Source organism: Lepidochelys kempii, chromosome 1 (genome assembly GCF_965140285.1).
Source record: "Lepidochelys kempii isolate rLepKem1 chromosome 1, rLepKem1.hap1, whole genome shotgun sequence".
Taxonomy (NCBI): Eukaryota; Metazoa; Chordata; order Testudines; family Cheloniidae; genus Lepidochelys; species Lepidochelys kempii.
Window position 1 is genome coordinate 46,458,782 of NC_136380.1, and position 18,582 is coordinate 46,477,363.

The 18,582-nt window shown below is 42.7% G+C and overlaps 1 protein-coding gene across 6 annotated transcripts in view; it reads left to right on the forward strand.

Moving 5' to 3' along the window:
• The first annotated feature begins 2,945 nt into the window (after nucleotides 1-2,945).
• PAN3 (poly(A) specific ribonuclease subunit PAN3) overlaps nucleotides 2,946-18,582 on the forward strand; it is a 120,409-nt gene continuing 104,772 nt past the window's right edge. For 2 of the 6 annotated variants that reach the window (XM_073340702.2, XM_073340719.2), the window contains exons 1-2: nucleotides 2,947-3,759; nucleotides 18,087-18,208. In XM_073340702.2, coding sequence (XP_073196803.2) covers nucleotides 3,360-3,759; nucleotides 18,087-18,208 — 522 coding nt within the window. In that variant the 5' untranslated portion in view covers nucleotides 2,947-3,359. Of the gene's footprint in view, nucleotides 3,760-9,464; nucleotides 9,555-18,086; nucleotides 18,209-18,582 lie in introns of those variants that run through there. The other 4 variants (XM_073340697.2, XM_073340709.2, XR_012158470.2 and 1 more) reach the window with 3 other exon arrangements.

The window sequence follows — 18,582 nt, forward strand, 5'->3', positions numbered from 1 at the left end:
TTTATATGATGAGGGAGTATTTTGATTTGTTTCAATGTGACATTTAAAATCCCACTCATTTTTGAAATTCTCTTTTCATACGAACTGTCAAAGCATCTTGATGGCAGCCCCTGATTTTCTATTTTTTATAATAATGAGTCTAAGCAAGACAAAAAGGAATCTTAATTCCATAGTAAATGTTTTTCTTACCAAAATAATACTCATGGCGCTTAAAAATATGGGGATTCTTCTGCTATATATATATATAATTGCAAGGATTGTGTCACAAACGGTGGAGACAGTCTGAATGAGGAAGATTTTAAAAAAATCTTGAGATTGCAAATGACTCATTGAAAACCCACATAACAAAATTCTCCATCCCTAGAATCTTTAAACACACCTTTAAAATGGCAGGTTTGCCGAGTCTCACTCATCCAAAGGGAGAATCCCTTATTTTGCATTAATTTTAAGTCAGTTTTCAAACATCTGTGAAGAAGGAATTTGCTTGTTTTTCAGCAGGGAATTTACGGTTATGCTTTTGGAAATCTTTTCTGAATCCTGTCATAAAACTCAAAATGAGGGTGTGTCCAAACCCCCACCTTTCGTCTACAAAGGAGAACACACATTGCAGAAACTGCCTCACAATATTATTTAGTATTTACACAATGTCATAGTTGTACATGGTGTTTTCAGGCAATTAAGAAATGACAGGTCCCTGGCAGAAGATTTTAATTTAAATAGAGAAAACACAGCAAGGGTTGGCTGTAAGGAAATGGGGAAGAATGGGAGGGGGGTTACATCATCAGTGAAAGAACATGAGATATTCTCATTGTTATATACATATTGTATTAGTTCCTTTAAAAATAATATATTAGAATTTGAGGACAGTATCTACAAGACTAACAAAGGGCCGCTGGTTAAAATGGGAAGTTCTGATTAAAAACTGATATCATGACGCAATATGTGGTAGCCTACTGAGTTAGAACAGACAATAGTACAAGATGGATATAAATAACAATGAAAGACAAAGTGGGTAAGGTAGTATCTTTTATTGGACCAACGTGTTGGTGAGAGAGGCAAGATGCAGAGCTATGTGTGGCTCAAAAGCTTCTCTCTCATCAACAGAAGTTGGTCCAATAAAAGATATTACTTCACCCTCCTGGTCTAATATCCTGGGACCAACATGGCTACACTGCACACAAATAATGTAATTTACATATACATTTAAAGTTATCATCAGGATATATTTTTCTTCACACCATATACTATATAAAAATACCAAATATTTAGCCATACCTGCGTATCATGGAAAATTGAAAACCCTGGATTTTCTTGTTGAATTACTCTGCTATCATCATACTATGCCTCATTTTCTGTCACTTGGTAATAATTCTAAATTTAATGCTTTTACCATCTGTGCCATTTGAGGGGTCCAATCCTACACCCCTCACCTCACCCGCCTCATTTGAGGTCAATGGGAGTACTCACAAATTCATAATTTTAAAGCCGGAAGTGTGGCCAAGTCAGCCTCTCTCCTGTCTTGTCTGGTGGAATACAAGCGAAGAAAATTGGTAACATGGTACACTTTCTTTGAGTCTGCATAGTTTAAAAGAGGGTTTAGTTACAGAACACAGTAGAGATATCACAGAGAGTTTTTCCCCCTAAATGCATTTTGAATCAGTGCCATGTTTGACGGTGATGGGTGAAATCCTGGCCCCATTGAAGTAAATTGTAAAATTCCAGTGGCGTCAGCCGGGTATTTCCCATTTACTTCAACAATTTCACATGTTATGTCAACAAACCATCAGACCGAAGCTGTGTCTTAAACCATTACTTAGCTAGCTACTAGTAAGCCTTTGCGGAAAGGTGGTGGAGCATGAGAATCTAGTCTGACCTCCCAGATATCAGCACAGGCCAGAGACTCACCCACAGGCGTGATGGCTGCGGCACCCCTCCCTGACACGGCAAGCGCCCCCCTGGTTTGTTTGTTTGCCCTGCACGAGCACCCTGGGGCCATCTATAAAACCAGGGTGAGGAGGTTGGCCGATGGAGTCTCCTGCGACTGCGGGGCCTATTTCCGCTCCTCTGTCCGTTCACGCCTCCGAGCGGAGTTCCTCTGGGCGGCGTCCACCGACTCCCTTGACGCCTTTGCGGAGCGGTGGGCGCTGTCCGGGGTTCTCTGCTCGGTGTCCCCGTCCGGTTCCCTTCGTTTGACCCTTTGACCGCACTCCCGTCCCTGTTTTTTTTCATTAGTTGTCCCCCGTAATTAGTTGGTTCTCCAGGCCCTGTGGATCTCCCCCTTAGGCTGTGGGGGGATCCTTTTGTAGTGGACGAGCTCTGCCCGCCCACGTCCTGGATTCCCAATAGGACGAGCACCCTGGGGCCATCTATAAAACCAGGGTGAGGAGGTTGGCCGATGGAGTCTCCTGCGACTGCGGGGCCTATTTCCGCTCCTCTGTCCGTTCACGCCTCCGAGCGGAGTTCCTCTGGGCGGCGTCCACCGACTCCCTTGACGCCTTTGCGGAGCGGTGGGCGCTGTCCGGGGTTCTCTGCTCTGTGTCCCCGTCCGGTTCCCTTCGTTTGACCCTTTGACCGCACTCCCGTCCCTGTTTTTTTTCATTAGTTGTCCCCCGTAATTAGTTGGTTCTCCAGGCCCTGTGGATCTCCCCCTTAGGCTGTGGGGGGATCCTTTTGTAGTGGACGAGCTCTGCCCGCCCACGTCCTGGATTCCCAATAGGACGAGCACCCTGGGGCTGATCAATGGCTAGTCCTTCTCTCCTGCGCGGGGGGGGGGGACGGGGGGCTTTGCAGCCCCCATGGAGGAGGCGTGAACACAGCCCTGCACAACCGCCAGCCTCTGAGCCAAGCCAGGCGCAGCTCCTCGCTTGCGAGGGCCTTGGAGGTTTTCACATGGTTCCCCTCGCAGCTCGGGCTGCGGCCTCTTGGGCGGTGTTTCCAGCAGCCACGAGACGGCCGGGGGTGCCCGGGGGAGGGCCCGTGTCCCGGGGCTGCGGCTGCCACACGCGGGGAGATGGGCCCGGCGAGCGGCGCGGGCCCCTTCCCCACGCCCTGCGCGCGCGGGACCCTCTGCCCGGGTCCCCCAGCACCTCGCTGGTCCCGGATTACCCAGAACGCCCTTCTCCCGCGCATGCGTGGCGGGGCGTCCGCTCAGGAAGAGGAAAATGGAATAAACAAGCCCCGGGCCGGGCCCATTGACGAGCCGCCTCCGCGTCTCCCCTCCGGCGGGCTGAGCCGCGCGGCCCCTTTAAGAGAAGCACAATCGCGCCCCCGGCTCCCCCCTTCTGGAGTCGGAGCCCCGGGTGACGGCGGCGGCGGCTCCCGCGGCCCCTCCCCATGGTGCTGAGGCTGGCGGCGTTGCCATGAACAGCGGCGGCCTCCCCTGCCCGGCCCCGGTGGCGGGGGTCGGGGCGGCGGGGGTCCCGGGCCCGGCCCCCGGCGCGGGGCTGAAGCTGAAGTTCTGCCGCTACTACGCCAAGGACAAGACCTGCTTCTACGGGGAGGAGTGCCAGTTCCTGCACGAGGAGCCCGGCGCCGCCCCCGCCTGCCCCGGGCCCCCGCCCGCCCTCGGGGGGCTCCCGCTAGGCCTGCCCGGCCCCAGCGCCCCCGCCGCCGGGCCCGGCTACCCGCACGGGGCAGCCCCCGGAGCGGCGGCGGCGGCGGCGGCGGGGCCTAAGAAGGCTGAGCTGGGGGGCAGCCACGGCGCCGGCGGCGGAGGAGGAGGAGGAGGAGGCGGGGGGCTGGATGGACCGCGGCTGGCGAGTGAGTGCGGGCGAGGGAAGGAGACGACGGCCCAGCCCCGGCAACAGGGCCGAGTCCCGGCTGGTGGGAACTGGCAGGGACAGGGCCGGGCAGCCCGTCCTGCCCCCGGGCGGCGGAGGGGGCTGGGGATGCTGGGAAAGGTGCCCTGCTTCCCCCCCCCCGCGGATACAGGGAGAGAAGGAGGATAGGGTGCTGGTTAGAGAGGCAGGAGATGGGGATACCAGGGAGGGTGCCCACCTCCACGCTGGGTAGAGCTGCAGGGAGGAGATGGAGATCTCAGGGATGGTATCCCCTGTGGATGTTGGTTAGGGAAGCAGGGGGGTGATGGGGGTTACCAGGAAGGGTCTCCTCCGTGGATGCTGGTTAGGTATGCAGTGCGTTTGGTGGGTGGCAGAGATGCGTGAATGCCCTTTGGGAAAGCACCTAGCATGCTGTGAGTAATACCAGAAGCAAATACTAAACTGTAACGGCGATGGCTGAGGCTGGTGGTTGGGGAGATTCAGTGCAAGTAGCTCGGCACTGTGTAAAAGGAAACTGGTTTAATTTGTTCAGAGATACTTTGAAATGACCTGCTGCTTTGAAGTGACCTGCTGCTTTTCATATCTTTTTCCTCTCTACACTATCCCCCCAAAACCACCAATTTGCTGGTCCATGTGTAGGTGCACAAAACTTCTAATCTCTTTTGATGGTGCCTCAATTCCCAGTTTTTCATACACCTCTACCTCGATATAAAGTGACACGATATAATACGAATTCGTATATAACACAGTAAAGCAGTGCTCGGGGGGAGGCGGGGCTGCGTGCTCCGGTGGATCAAAGCAAGTTCAATATAACGCGGTTTCACCTATAACGCGGTAAGTTTTTTTGGCTCCCTAGGACAGCGTTATATTGGGGTAGAGGTGTATCTGGAATCTGTTAAATTGTGTGGTGTGTTTTTTTTTTTTTTTTTTTTTTTTACTAATTAACAGAAGCTTACTCAATTACTTTCTGGCTGACATCAGGGAGATCCAAAAGTGTGTAGGCAAAACAGGGAGCCTGAGTACACCAGCAGGTAAAGTGTTTTTGTATCAGAGTCAAAACAGGATATTCAAAACTTTCTGCTAAAGGTTCTGCTGGAAGAGAGATTAGCATGAAGAAGCTATTTGACTAGTAGCTTTGTAGGGTAGTCAAGATGGGACAATTTTTAAATGAGATTATTTTGATGGGAATCTTAAATTTCTCAACTGATACACTCATAGTATAGCCCTTCATCCTCAGATGGCATTACTTTTTTTTTTTTTTTAAAGTATTTCAGATTAAGTCCCCTTTCTCACTCCTCTTCCTCCTTCTCCTCAAACAAGTGAGAATTGCAAGTGTCTGGGTTCCATATTAAGCTGAGTTACTGTCAGTGATGCATTTGCTATACTTGAGCTTTATTAGCTGTGTGCTTGCGACTTGCAGAAAACTAGCTTTGTAAATGACTTGGTCTGTAGTTGCAGCAGCACTCAGCATAGCAAAATCTTCTTAGCTGTGGAGGCTTTTTAAAAAAGGTTGTCATGCCCTTTTAAATTAGTACACTACATTTGGTTGCATTATGGGTTTGTGGCATAAGCTTAATGTTTGTTTGCATGAAGTAACTTCTAACTATCTAATGTTTTTTCATGGTACTTTTCTGAAATTCAGATAGCGATGGACGGTATAGATATAGCTGACAGATGGCAAGTTTGTTCATGGTATTAGACCTCTCTACTAATGAACTTTGTTGCTTTTGTATCTCTAACGGTAAATTACAACAATTATAACAATAAATTATTACTATGGTGAGCCTGTTCCTTTGAGCAGTATATCTAGGTAGTTAATGTGAGATTGACAAACATAGGAATGTAACACTGTCATGTGTACTTTTACAGGAGGAGAGGGTAGCACCATCTATGGTTAAGATTGCCCAACATTTTCCCATATAAGACCCTGTTTCAATTTCTTATAATTTTGCCAAACTTGAACTGGTGGAACTGAAATTTTTGAAGCCAGTTGTTAACTTAGTTTGAATTTTTTTTGGAAAGTTTTTCAGCAAAAATGGTTCAGCCATTTGTCAGAACAAAGTTGGGGGAAAAATACACTGTTTTTCCAATGTTCAGAAAATTCTTACGTCCTTTTGCTAAGAAGCACTTGTGCGGCCAGGCTTGGAGCCGGAGTTGAAATTTGGCAGGAGGGTTTCCTTTACGTCCGAGAGATGTCTCTTTTTTGCTGTTCCTGTGAGGGGGAAGAAACGCCAAGTTATAAGCCTTTAAAAATTTCGCTGTGCATATGTTCAGTATGGACTTGAGAATTTACCAGCTAAATTCTCTGAAGATTTTGTCTGTACTGAGCATGCTCTAGCTCAGGGCACGGGGACTGAATAGGACTTTCCTGGTAGTTGCAACTCCCTGCTCCTGTGGCCCCAGACACAGGAACTGAGAGCTGGCAGACTTGTTTCTATGCCCTCATTGCTTCTCCTGCTGAGTCCCAGGCAATGTGGAGAAGGAAGCCACCTGGTTCAAATGCAGGAGCACAGAATGGGCAGTGCTAATTGAATGATCTGCTATTCAGTAGCTTATTTACTACACACACTAAAACTCTCCTCTGAATACAGAATTATTAATTTGCTAATGGGCATTTCTGCCTCGCTCATCCGTATAGTATCTGAAATCATAACCAATGTTTGTTTCTTTTCGCAACACCCCTGTGAGGTGAGGGAGTATATCCCCATTTCACAGATGGGGAGCTGAGGTGTAGAGAGATCAAGGTCACAAGCATCCACTAATTTTGGGTGCCTAATTTGAGAAACCTAGGATCTGATTTTTCAGGTGGAAACTTCTTAAGTGCTTTATTTGTTCAAAATACAGTTCCCACTGATTTTAACTGCATCTGTTAGGTCCACACTACCCTCCTTCTGTCAGTGGTGTGCTGCCTCACCAGGAGCACCTCCACTGACTGAAGAGGAGCAGTGTTGGGGGGCTGAAAGCTCGGGCTCTCAGCCCCACACAGCTCCCCGCAGGGAACCCAGCTGCCTCCCGGGCTTCTCACCTCCCCATTCCCCTACGGGAGCAGGGAGCTAGGGGCAGCTGGGGTGTAGCTGCCCGGCTTTCTTGTCGGTTTCAAGGCTTCATGGAGCCCTGAAATTGAGAAGACAGCAAAGAGCCAATGTAAGTAACCCAGCATCTACACAGACACTGCGTCATCCTAACTACACCATCATAAGCCCTATACCTCTTGTGGAAGTGGCGTTATTATGTCGGTGTAGTAGGGCATTTACTTTGGTGGGGCAAGGCTGTGGTGTGTACACTGACATATTTAGGTCGATGTAAGCTGTTTTATATCAACCTAACTGTGTAGTGTAGACCAGGCCTAGGTGTCCTTTTCCTTCTTAACCCTATTCTGGTCTTGTCCTCTCAATACTCCTTTTTCCTTGTCTTTATTCTTTATCAAGAAAATCCTTCCTTGAATTCTCTGTAGGACACTTCCGGTTAAAAAATAGAAGTAGAACAAAATTTAACTTGCCCACAACACTTGAGATAGTAGTGCTGCTCTAGGTCCCTCCATTGCAGCACTGGTTGATAATTCAGACTGTCTATGATCTGAAGGTGGGAAGGGGCATGGAGACCGGGATCACAACAGGTTGGCCTGATAGTCATAATGCTGCTGCTCTTACAGTCAGCAAACTACACGTTTTCAAGCTTACTGTGATGATAGTAGTAAGCAGCTGCTGCCACAGTAGACGCAACACTACAACAACACTGTAGGGACCATGCATACAGTCACTTCGAACAAACTAAGCCAGTTCAAGAAATTCTGCTCTCTTAGGTGAGACCTACAATTTAGGTTTTGTAATATTGGTTAGAGAAATTTGTTCATAATATCTGTTTTTTAAAAAAGGTATTGAAGACTTAAGCATCACCATTGTTTTGAAACAACATACAGTAGTTAAGAGACTCAGAAAGACAAACTGACCAGAAAGCTAGCTCTTTAAAAAACAAACAAAAAAAACCCCCCAAAAACAAAACTTGGAGTATAATATTCTAATGCAGTGGTTTTCAGACTGTGGTCTGTGGGCCCTGGGCATCTGCAGACTATGTCTAAGGTTTCCAAAGGACTTTATTTGAAATGTAGGGGTCAGCAAATTAAAAAAGGTTGAAAACCCACTATTCTAATGTATTGTAACAGAATGGAGCATTATTTTAAATATGTAATTTTTACCTTTGAAACTATTTTTATATTGCATCTTACCTGCCATTATATTGCAGTGCACCATATTAAAGTTAAGATTTCATTTTACCCAACACATTCTGCATATTGTGTCTAATTTGCAGTAAACATAGTTTTTAGTGGAGAAATTCTGGGATGGGGGAAGAGGAATAATGAGTTAAGATTTTGCCATATTAGTGGATGCCAGTGGTGAGAGATCCAGGATGAGATGTCAGAGAGATGGGTAGAAATGCAGGATTGGATAGAGACGACTAAGGAGTGCAGTGGTAGACTTGCGAAACATCAGTTTAGAGAATGGTAGCTTTAAAAACTGTGAGTGTATGACATTGTGCAAAGGAAAAAATGGAATGAAAGAAAGAGAAGACCAAAGATGGGGGCCAGTTCTGTAGTAATGTATGGCACTATAACTTGGTGTAATGGGATTAAAATTAAGAGGGAAAAATTTAGGATGATCAGGAGAAACATCTGGGCAGTGAGATGATCTGGCTTCCAAGGGAAGTGGTGGAAGCTCCATTTCCTTCAAGATACAGAAGTAGATCATGATGCTAGGTGTACATCTAGACTGCATTCTTAGCCTGGACTCTACTCAGTTTTGAGCCCAAACCTCTCTTCAGTGTACACACATCAGTCTGACTCAGGTCAACAAGCACGCAGGATCCAGTCTTAGGACCCTTGGTGTGGGGGGGAGGGGTGCATCAGAGCCCAAATCCCACTGTGACTCAGGTTCAAACCTTGTCATTTTGCAGTCTGGATGCAGTTCAAGCTGCAGACCTGAGGTCAGAAGGACCTTGTATAGACCTGTTAGCAGGGATGTGAGACCCAGATCCAGCAATTGTAGGCTAAGGTTTACAGTGCTGTGTGGACACTCAACTGAGGGCTTGGAAACAGCATGTTACCAAGCCTGGGTCCCACAGACATGGGCTTAGCGTGCAGTATAGACATACCTTAGAAAAGTCTAGTCGAAAACCATCGTACGCTGCTGCTAAGATAGGCTAGGCTGTGTGTATTTTAGTACAATCTGTAAGGAGTTAAAGGAGGACTAATTGCATTGCCTTTGTGTTGTGTGGCTGAATTTCTGAGTCATATTTCTGCTTTGTACTTTCACTGATTTCAGAAGAGTAAATCTTTTTAGTCACCTAGTTAAAGCAATCTGTTCCTCAGCATTCTTCACTGAGAATTCAGTGTTGGAAATGAAATACAAACTTACAAGAATCAGGCCCTGGTCATAGATTGTACAAACTACAGTCGGGTTGGATGTTTTGAGTGCTTACATATCATAAATATGAACCAACTCTGTATGGTTAATGGGTGTCCCTCCTCACCATAAGGACAGGAAAATACCAATAGTAATCTTAAGTAGCAGAACATTTTTACTGTCTTCCCTCCGAAAAGAAAAAAAAATATTAGCCTTTAGATACTCTCACTTAAGAATTTTGTATATTCTTAATAGTCCTCTGTTACTTTCTTTTCATCAGAATTTTGATGCAGAATATCATGAAGAGACAGTGTTTGGAAAGCACTTGGAGAGAACATATTTTGAAGGTCTGAGGATTGAAAGTAATTGCTGTGGAGTGAGTGTTATCACCATTTTAGTGTTGAGGTGTTGCTGGTTTTGTAAAAATAAAAAGGAAGAAATTACATGTGCTCCAAGGAGTTTGCAGTCTAGATTAGACATATCTATGGTATGCACATTTTGCAATATTGAACAGGAAGATTAGCTCTCCTATTAGTAGTAGTGGTAGGGTATAGTTTGCTTATTTTATGTGTTTCTGTTTTTTCCCTTTTTGTTTGTAAATAAATTCCTGATCACTAAGTTGGAGTGTTTGTAATAAAGGCAATTAGTTTTAGTCTTGACTTGAGAAATGCTATATTAAAAACAGGCATAGAAGGGGTATCAGAGTTAAAAGCTTAAAACAGTGGTAGTGACAATACATAGAATCACTTGCTACATAATATAAAGCACATAACTTGTACTTTGAGATCCATTAAATAGTGCACAAATGTTGATTTTTAACTCAGGTTTATGATTGTTGTTTTTAGATAGAAGAAATGTCACTACAAAATAAAGTAGGTCAAATGTAAGCCCTACAAATATCATAATATTTTAATGAAGCTAAAAGCAGTTTTCCTAAGTTTTAAATGACATCTCTCTCACACAGATTTTGTGTCTGCTGCAAAAATAGATCTGGTTTTTTTACACTGCAATAGCTATCTCTGTAAGATTCAAGAGGAGACAAGCCACTGTAGTTTTTATCTCACAGTAGCTAGTTGAGTTCATAGATTCATAGATATTTAGGTCAGAAGGGACCATTATGATCATCTAGTCTGACCTCCTGCACAATGCAGGCCACAGAATTTCACCCACCACTCCTAAAAAAGACCTCACACCTATATCTGTGCTATTGAAGTCCTCAAATTGTAGTTTGAAGACCTCAAGGAGCAGAGAATCCTCCAGCAAGTGACCCGTGCCCCATGCTACAGAGGAAGGCGAAAAACCTCCAGGGCCTTCCAATCTGCCCTGGAGGAAAATTCCTTCCCGACCCCAAATATGGCGATCAGCTAAACCCTGAGCATATGGGCAAGATTTGAACCCTTGGGGCAGGGTGGGGGAAGAGGGTTAATTTTGACTAGCCTACATTGAAGTTAAAATCTACCTGTTCCTTATCTCCAACAGGATTTTGAATCTAGATAGCCATCTCATTGTAAAAACACACCTTTTATTACAGACATAGCTATAATTTAGGATTTTAAGCAGTGATGGCAACATACAAGGTTCAATCTGGGTATTACTTTTTCAGAAGTCTGTGATATGCTGTGCTGAAAAAATTAGGAACAAAGATAATATTCCATGTTTGAATAACAGAGATGTTTAACTCTTATTTAATGCTGATATGTAGTAAACACTTGAGAAAGGTTGTCCTAGTTAAAGATTAATGATCAATGATTTATTGATTTGATTAATCTGTAAGAAAGCTCTCTCTCTAAATATGAGACCTTGAGCAAAGCCAGGGAAGACCAAATTTTACATTTCTGTTATTTTTAAGATATAAAAAACAAGCAGAAAAATCTCCCAAACATTTGTGTCAGACCACATTTACACCACATAAAGAAGCATAATAAGGGCACAAACCCAACTCTTTAGGCTTACCTATCAGGTCCCATTTTAAGCATTGTTTCATAGTTATGCAGCTCATGAAAAGCAGAGCTTTCTGTTAAGCAGGTGTACTTGGAACTGCTCTTAACTTCTTTCAGTAATCCTGGAGTAAGAGAGAGGGAAATTTGACCATATTGCCTGTTAGTGTTTATATTAGACTTGCCCTTCATTTTCCAACATTGCATGTGATTTAGCCAGCTGAAAGTCACTCACTGACTCTTCTCAAAGTTTGGTATGTCTAGGCATTTATACAAGGCTCATCACTCCAATTTCCAAACACCTAAGTTGTGACTAAATCCTTCGTAACTGAAAATATTGGCATTACTCTTTTTAAAATAAAAAAGCTTTTACTGTCCTTTGTTCTCCTGTTGTGCATGTAGTCAAGAGTCTCTGTTTCCTGCTGTGGCAGTGGAAGAAGTATACTAGAGGAGACTTTTATTCTTTATTTCAGTTATCAAGCTCAACTGCTGTGCTATCATAAGCAAGAAATTGCTTGATGGTTTTCTTTTTAAAAGTAGAAAAATGTGTTCTATGATTCTTTCTAAACTTGCCTTCCTTCTTTTGTTTCCAGCATTACCAAAAGTAAAAAATATGTTTTGGATTCTCCAAGCCACTTAAAAATATGTTCTGTTTTATTAGGGCTGGCCAGCGATTTAAAAAAACAAAACAAAAAAACCTCAGTTAATCACACTGTTAAACAATAATAGAATACCATTTATTTAAATGGTTTTGGATGTTTTCTACATTTTCACATGTACATTGATTTCAATTACAACACAGAATACAAAGTGTACAGTGCTCACTTTATATTTATTTTTATTACAAGTATTTGCACTGTAAAAAACAAAATAAATAGTATTTTTCAATTCACCTAATACAATTGCTGTAGTTCAATCCCGTTATCATGAAAGTTGAACTTACAAATGTAGAATTAGTTGTACAAAACAACTGCATTCAAAAATAAAACAATGTAAAATTGTAGCGCCTGCGAGTCCACTTAGTCCTACTTTTTGTTCCGCCAATTGCTCAGACAAACAAGTTTGTTTACATTTGCAGGCGAGAATGCTGCCCATTTCTTGTGTACAGTGTCACCTGAAAGTGAGAACAGGTGTTCTCATGGCACTGTTGTAGCTGGCTTTGCAAGATATTTACATGCTGGATGTGCTAAAGATTCATACGTCCGCTCATGCTTCAGCCACCATTCCAGGGGACATGCTTTCATGCTGATGATGGGTTCTGCTTGATAACAGTCCAAAGCAGTGTGGACTGACGCATGTTCGTTTTCATGATCTGAGTCAGATGGCACCAGCAGAAGGTGAATTTTTTTTTTTTTTTTGGTGGTTCGGGTTCTGTAGTTTCCGCATTGGAGTGTTGCTCTTTTAAGACTTCTGAAAGCATGCTCCACACCTTGTCCATCTCAGATTTTGGAAGGCACTTCAGATTCTTAAACCTTGGGTCGAGTGCTGTAGCTATCTTTAGAAATCTCACGTTGGTACCTTCTTTCCATTTTGTGAAATCTGCAGTGAAAGTATTCTTAAAATGAACATGTGCCGAGTCATCATCCGAGACTGCTATAACATGAAATATATGGCGGAATGTGGGTAAAACAGAGCAGGGGACGTACAATTCTTTCCCAGAGAGTTCAGTCACAAATTTAATTAACACATTTTTTTTAATGAGCAACATCATGGAAGCATATCCTCTGGAATGGTGACTGAAGCATGAAGGGGCATACGAATGTTTGCATATCTGGCATGTAAACACCTTGCAATTTTGGCTACAAAAGTGCCTTCCAAATGCCTGTTCTCACTTTCTGGTGACATTGTAAATAACAAGAAGGCAGCATTATCTCCTGTACATGTAAACAAACTTGTTTGTCTTAAGGATTGGCTGAACAAGAAGTAGCACTGAGGGGCCTTGTAGGCTCTGAAGTTTTACATTGTTTTGTTTTTGAGTGCAGTTAAGTAACTAAAAAAGTCTACATTTGTAAGTTGCACTTTCAGGACAGAGATTGTACTACAGATTGTATGAGGTGAATTGAAAAATATGATTTCTTTTATCATTTTTACAGTGCAAATATTTGATTTCAATTACAACACAATACAGTACATATGAAAATATAGAAAAACATCAGAAATATTTAATACATTTTAATTGGTATTCTGTTTAATAGTGCAATTAAAACTGATTAATCATGATTGATTTTTTTAATCACAACTAATTTTTTTGAGTTAATTGTGTGAGTTAACTGCGATTAATTGAGAGCCCTATTTTTTATATCTGTTGTTTGCATTAAATGTTTCCTTCCTTTTTTATGCTAAAATCTTAGTTTGCTCATCATTCTCAATTTCTGCTGATTTTGAATGAAAGAGAAACGCAGTCTGCTATTCCCCTACTTGTCACATCCATCTTTGTTACTCAAACTAGTCTAGCTAATTCTTTCACTGTTGTGGGGAAATCACTAGTCTCTCAGGGTAAGATCATCTTGAGACTGTTTAACCTCACTTTCCTGAAGCATAAATAGTGCTAACACAAGACAAATGGATGTATTTCTCCTGTAAGACAACTTTATCCAATTTCAGAACTTTCCCACCACCCTAAAACAGTAAACAATTAATCTAAACTAATTAAAAAGTATACTTTTGGGAACTAGAACAGTACTGGAAATGCTATTTTAATGGTACTGAAAGCTGAAGAATTTGAAAGTATACTTATGAATTTTAGTTATACAGAAAAGATCAAGATGGGCAATTTGAATGCAGAAGCTAATGTAGTTCAATAAATGTGTGTCAATAAAAATTCAAAGTGGCAACTCTAAAATCTGTTCAAAGGTGTGTCCTAGGCCTGTTACGCATGCATCTCAGACACCTACTTTCCCATTACTCAACACTCTTTATCCTTGGTGAAATCCAGGTGCTTCCAGCGCAAGAGCTTTCTTTAGGCTGGCCGTGATACACAGTTACAAAAGTGATTTTAACAGTTGTGGCCTTCCTCAGAGGGGGAAAAAAATCTGTAGCTTGTCTGAATAATTAGTTATCAGAAAAAAAGTCAGAGGAGAAAAAGCTGTTAACAGAGATTTGTGGTCTTCCAGATAATAGACCAAGTGGCAACTGCCTCATCTATTTAGGTGATTATCAAGCACCCATTGCTGTAGAAACTGTTTCCCCAAAAAATAATCTTATAGAAGACATGGTCAGACAAAGTGGTCTCGGTTTCTCTTGGCTTCTAGAAAGGTGTCTGGAAACTTTTTTCCCTCTTCTTTTACTGTATGTCTATGTGAGCTGCATCTTGTCCCTTTCTATCTTTCTTTTCTTAGTCATTGCTGTTGATGTGGGAAGGCTATGTTAAAGAAATGAATCCCGGGTTTTATTCTGAAGGCAGGGAAGCCAGGGTTCATTTTTCACCTCCGGAATATAATTCCATAGCCTCAAGCCATTATCTTGAGAACTCTTGTCCTCTACTCTAATGAGTTTAACCCTGGAGGTTATTCATTGAATCATTCCTGTGGAACATGACTGTTAAGTTGTTCTACTAACTAATTTGGTACAGTGCAGTGGAAGGGCGTATGGATGAGGACTGCCACCTTGAAATCAGCATGTTTCTTTGTGGGGAGCCAATGTAGTGAGCAGAGCACCCCAGTCGTGTGCTCTCAGTGGCTGGTGATGCGTGGGACGTGGGTTATTGTGCTTTGGTCCTGTTAGGATCTTTTAAAGGTCAGTGTAATTTCTTTAGTACAATCAGGTGCAGTCACCTAGCAAGGAAGTTATGAAGTCATGAACAGTCGGCCAGATCATTACTCTACAAAAGAGGCTTGTTCTTCTAGGTACAGAAACGAGAATATTTTGGAGCAGCTACAGCTCTTTTGAGTGTCCAGAAACACCAAGGGGTCTAGGAAATCACCCAGACTACAGAATCACATGGCATTTTGAGGTAGACTCTCACTGAGAGATGCTGTGGTGGACAGCTCTTCAAAATGTTTTCATGATGCAATTTTTAGCCCTGCAGCCCAAGGCCACAGCTGGCCCAGGTCAGCTGACTCAGGCTTGGGCTGCAGGGCTAAAAATTACTGTGTAGACATTTGGGCTCAGGCTGGAGCCTGAGCTCTGGGACCCTCCACCCTCATAGGGTCCCAGAACTCAGGTTCCAGTTCCAGCCCAATCACTCCAGTGATTTTTCTGCCCAAAAGACTAAGCCTTGCAAGCCCAAGTCAGCTGATGAGTTTATACAGTGTATCTTGGAATGGCAACTGTTCTTGAAACTTTGGAAGTTGCTAATGGCCTTCACCAGTCAGGAAGGATATGGATTTAACTTGTATAGTGTAGCATAAAGCTGCAGCAGTACCTCAGTTTCCAATACTGACTGAAATTCAAGCAGAGACGACCCCTGATTCCAGGGCAGCAGACACCTCAGTGCAAACCTAAGCAATTCTGAATGAAAAATAACATGAAAACAACTAATTGTCACTAAACAGAGCCTCAAATTTCCATCTTGAAAAAACTATCCAGTGAATGTTTGTACATCTGGGTATAGTGCTTAGATTATCCACAAATACAAAGTTTGTTTTTAAATCAGAAGATGCAGATATTGCTGATTATGCACTAACCCAAATTTAGGTGAATAATTTTTAAGAATACAGTTTAGACATTAGCAACCAAGTATGCAGATACATCACTCATGAAAAGTTACACAGAGTTGATTGTGGAAAGCACATATACCAATAAGTGAAGATTGTCTCTCAGTAATTGAGAATTTAGGGTAGGTTGTCCATTTGGAAAATACAATCCATGAGGAGAGTATTTCAGTTACTTTCCCCACAGTGCTTCTTATCGGCACTCCAGCTCATCCTTCCTGGTATTGCAGATGTCAGTGATATGTTCTGTGTAGATGTCCCTTGACCATCTGATGGTCTCTGACACCATGAGTTGCTGCATCAGCCAAGCGTAGCGTTGACCAATTCTGCAGTCCGGCAACATTAGCTTGTTACTGGGGTCCCATGCGCCCAGGGCTCTGATGATCCGTGTGTCTCTCTGAATCTGGTAACCCTTAGCTCTCAAGGTGTCAGCCAGAGGGGCGTATTTCTCCACCTTTCGAGCTGACCCTTCCTAGTCCTAGTTGGATCCTGACTAACAAGGTGTGGCAACAGTATTTGATAGCTCTGCAGTTTTCAGTGTTCTCATTACAGTAGGTCCACAGAATGGAATAGTCTTGTTCCAGTATTCTGAATTCACACTTCCCACCTAAACAGCTATGGGCGAGTGAGGTAAGAACATGGCCAAACTGCAGATGGAGGAGTAGTAGTTCTGGGGCCTCATAAGAACTCCCTCTTGGCTGTTCTTCTGGAGTTGTGGAAGAAGACCTAGAATGTGCTGCAGATGCAGATATGGCTCTGCCTCCCTGTTCCTTTAGTCCTTAAATTTAAGATTCAAAACTGACTTGAAAATTTCATGTAATTTTTAATGACCGCATATAGTTGGGGTCTCTAACATCTGTAATACACCTCTCCTGAAAAACGCTTAAGTAGCAGGCTAAATGCTAATGTCATGTCGGGATTAGTTTAATTAAGGGCATGTCTTCACTGCGAAGTTATCTTGCGATAGCTCAATTGTTCCCCTTAACTTGTTCCCTCTGTTCACACACAACCTGACATTCAAATGCTGTGATGCCATAACTTAAGTTGGCTGGCTCAAATGGGGATATAGGCTGAAGTGTGAGTGAGCGCAACTTGTCAGTTGCTAACTGGATGTGGTTAGTGCTGCTGCTGGTCTAATGCTGCCTTTGTTTCTTCTGAAAAAGTTTTCCTGCTATCTATCTGTTCTAGTCTGGAAGCAGGGAAGTTACCAACCAGTTCATGCAGCCTGCTTTGGCATTCAAAACCCTACATTCACATGTGGGTGTGAATACCAGCAACTGCAATCCTTCAGCTTGGTACAGAGATCCATTTGATTCTGTTTGACAGTGGTGACTAAGATGACTTGGTAGCATGCTACCAACTGGCTGGAGGCTGATACCAAGGTTCAAGTAGCACTGTTGTGGTACAGATCTTTCCTCCGAGTTGGATCTGTGCCTTATATTCACACATTTATGCTTTATGGAGGGTTTCTTTACTGAAACATACTTTCCATAGAACCATAAAATCTTGATTCTTTGATGTTTGATTAGTGTGTTTTAGCTCTTCATGAAATTACTATATTTTTTTATTCTTAAAAATCTTTGTTGCACTGTAGTGGCAAATTTATATAGGTACAGTTGAAGTATTTTATTATAAGCCCTTGTTTCTAGACACTGAACTTTCTTAAAATATGCCTTGGGAATTAAATCTTTCATGCTTGTTCTTAGCCTAGAAGAACTTTTTGGCAACTCTGAATAACATTGTCTAACCACTTTTGAAAAACAAGATAATGAAACATTTAAGGAAATGTAGAATGTCTATGCTGTAAGATGTTGTTTGAGTTCTTCCCCACACATCATTTTAAGTTGTTAACTTGCTGTGAATGTTGCCATCAAGAGGAATGAATACATTGTTTAAAAAATAGTTTGAGAAATAAATTATTGAACACGTTGAGAACTTCTTACTATGTATGCAAGATCATTACTTTCTTTTCTTTTTTTAAAAAAACTTCCTTTCCTGATGCTCCAACCACATTACTTCCTATTCTGATACCATTACTTGTTCCTTCCTCTTTCCACATTTTTTGCGCTCCTCCTCCCTGCGTTCAAGGCTATGCACAGCTCTGCCCTGCCTACCTCTCTGCTATAATTTCATATTGTGCACACACGCCTTATTTACCATCCTCAATCTAACTGCTCCTTTCATTATATGTACCAATATGTTTTCTTTGTTGCTTCTCCTAGGAATGCAAGTCTAAATATAGACATATATTTCATTGGCAAGAAACAGGTAGACTTGCTAAACTAAAATCATCTGAAACATTTTTCCTTTTTCTTTTAGTTCCTGGAATAGATGGCGGTGGTTTAGCTGATGCTAGTCTCACAGATTCCTACTTTAGTACCAGCTTCATTGGTGTTAATGGATTTGGAAGTCCTGCTGAAGCAAAATATCCCGTGATGCAGGTAATATTAGCAGTGAACTGTATCAATTTGCACTAGGTCTGACAGCCATTGTTGTGCCAAGAACTGAAAACAGTTAAGTGGCAGGAGCAACAGAAAACTAACTTGCCTTTCTACAACTGTTTTTCTACCTGTTAGAGTACATTTGGCTTTCCCAGTTCATCTAACAGGGTGGAAACAGAACAACCTTGTTCATTCCTTTGTGTTGTAATTATCTTTATTAGCAGTTTTGTTTAACTTATGTTCCTTTAGTTTTTCACTTTATAGTATTGTATATTGTGATAGACCCAGGCCAGTTGGGTACAGCAGAGTAGTAGAAGGCACATATACTGGCCACTGAATAAACAGTTTTCTGTTCCCTGACTGACCAGAGCAGG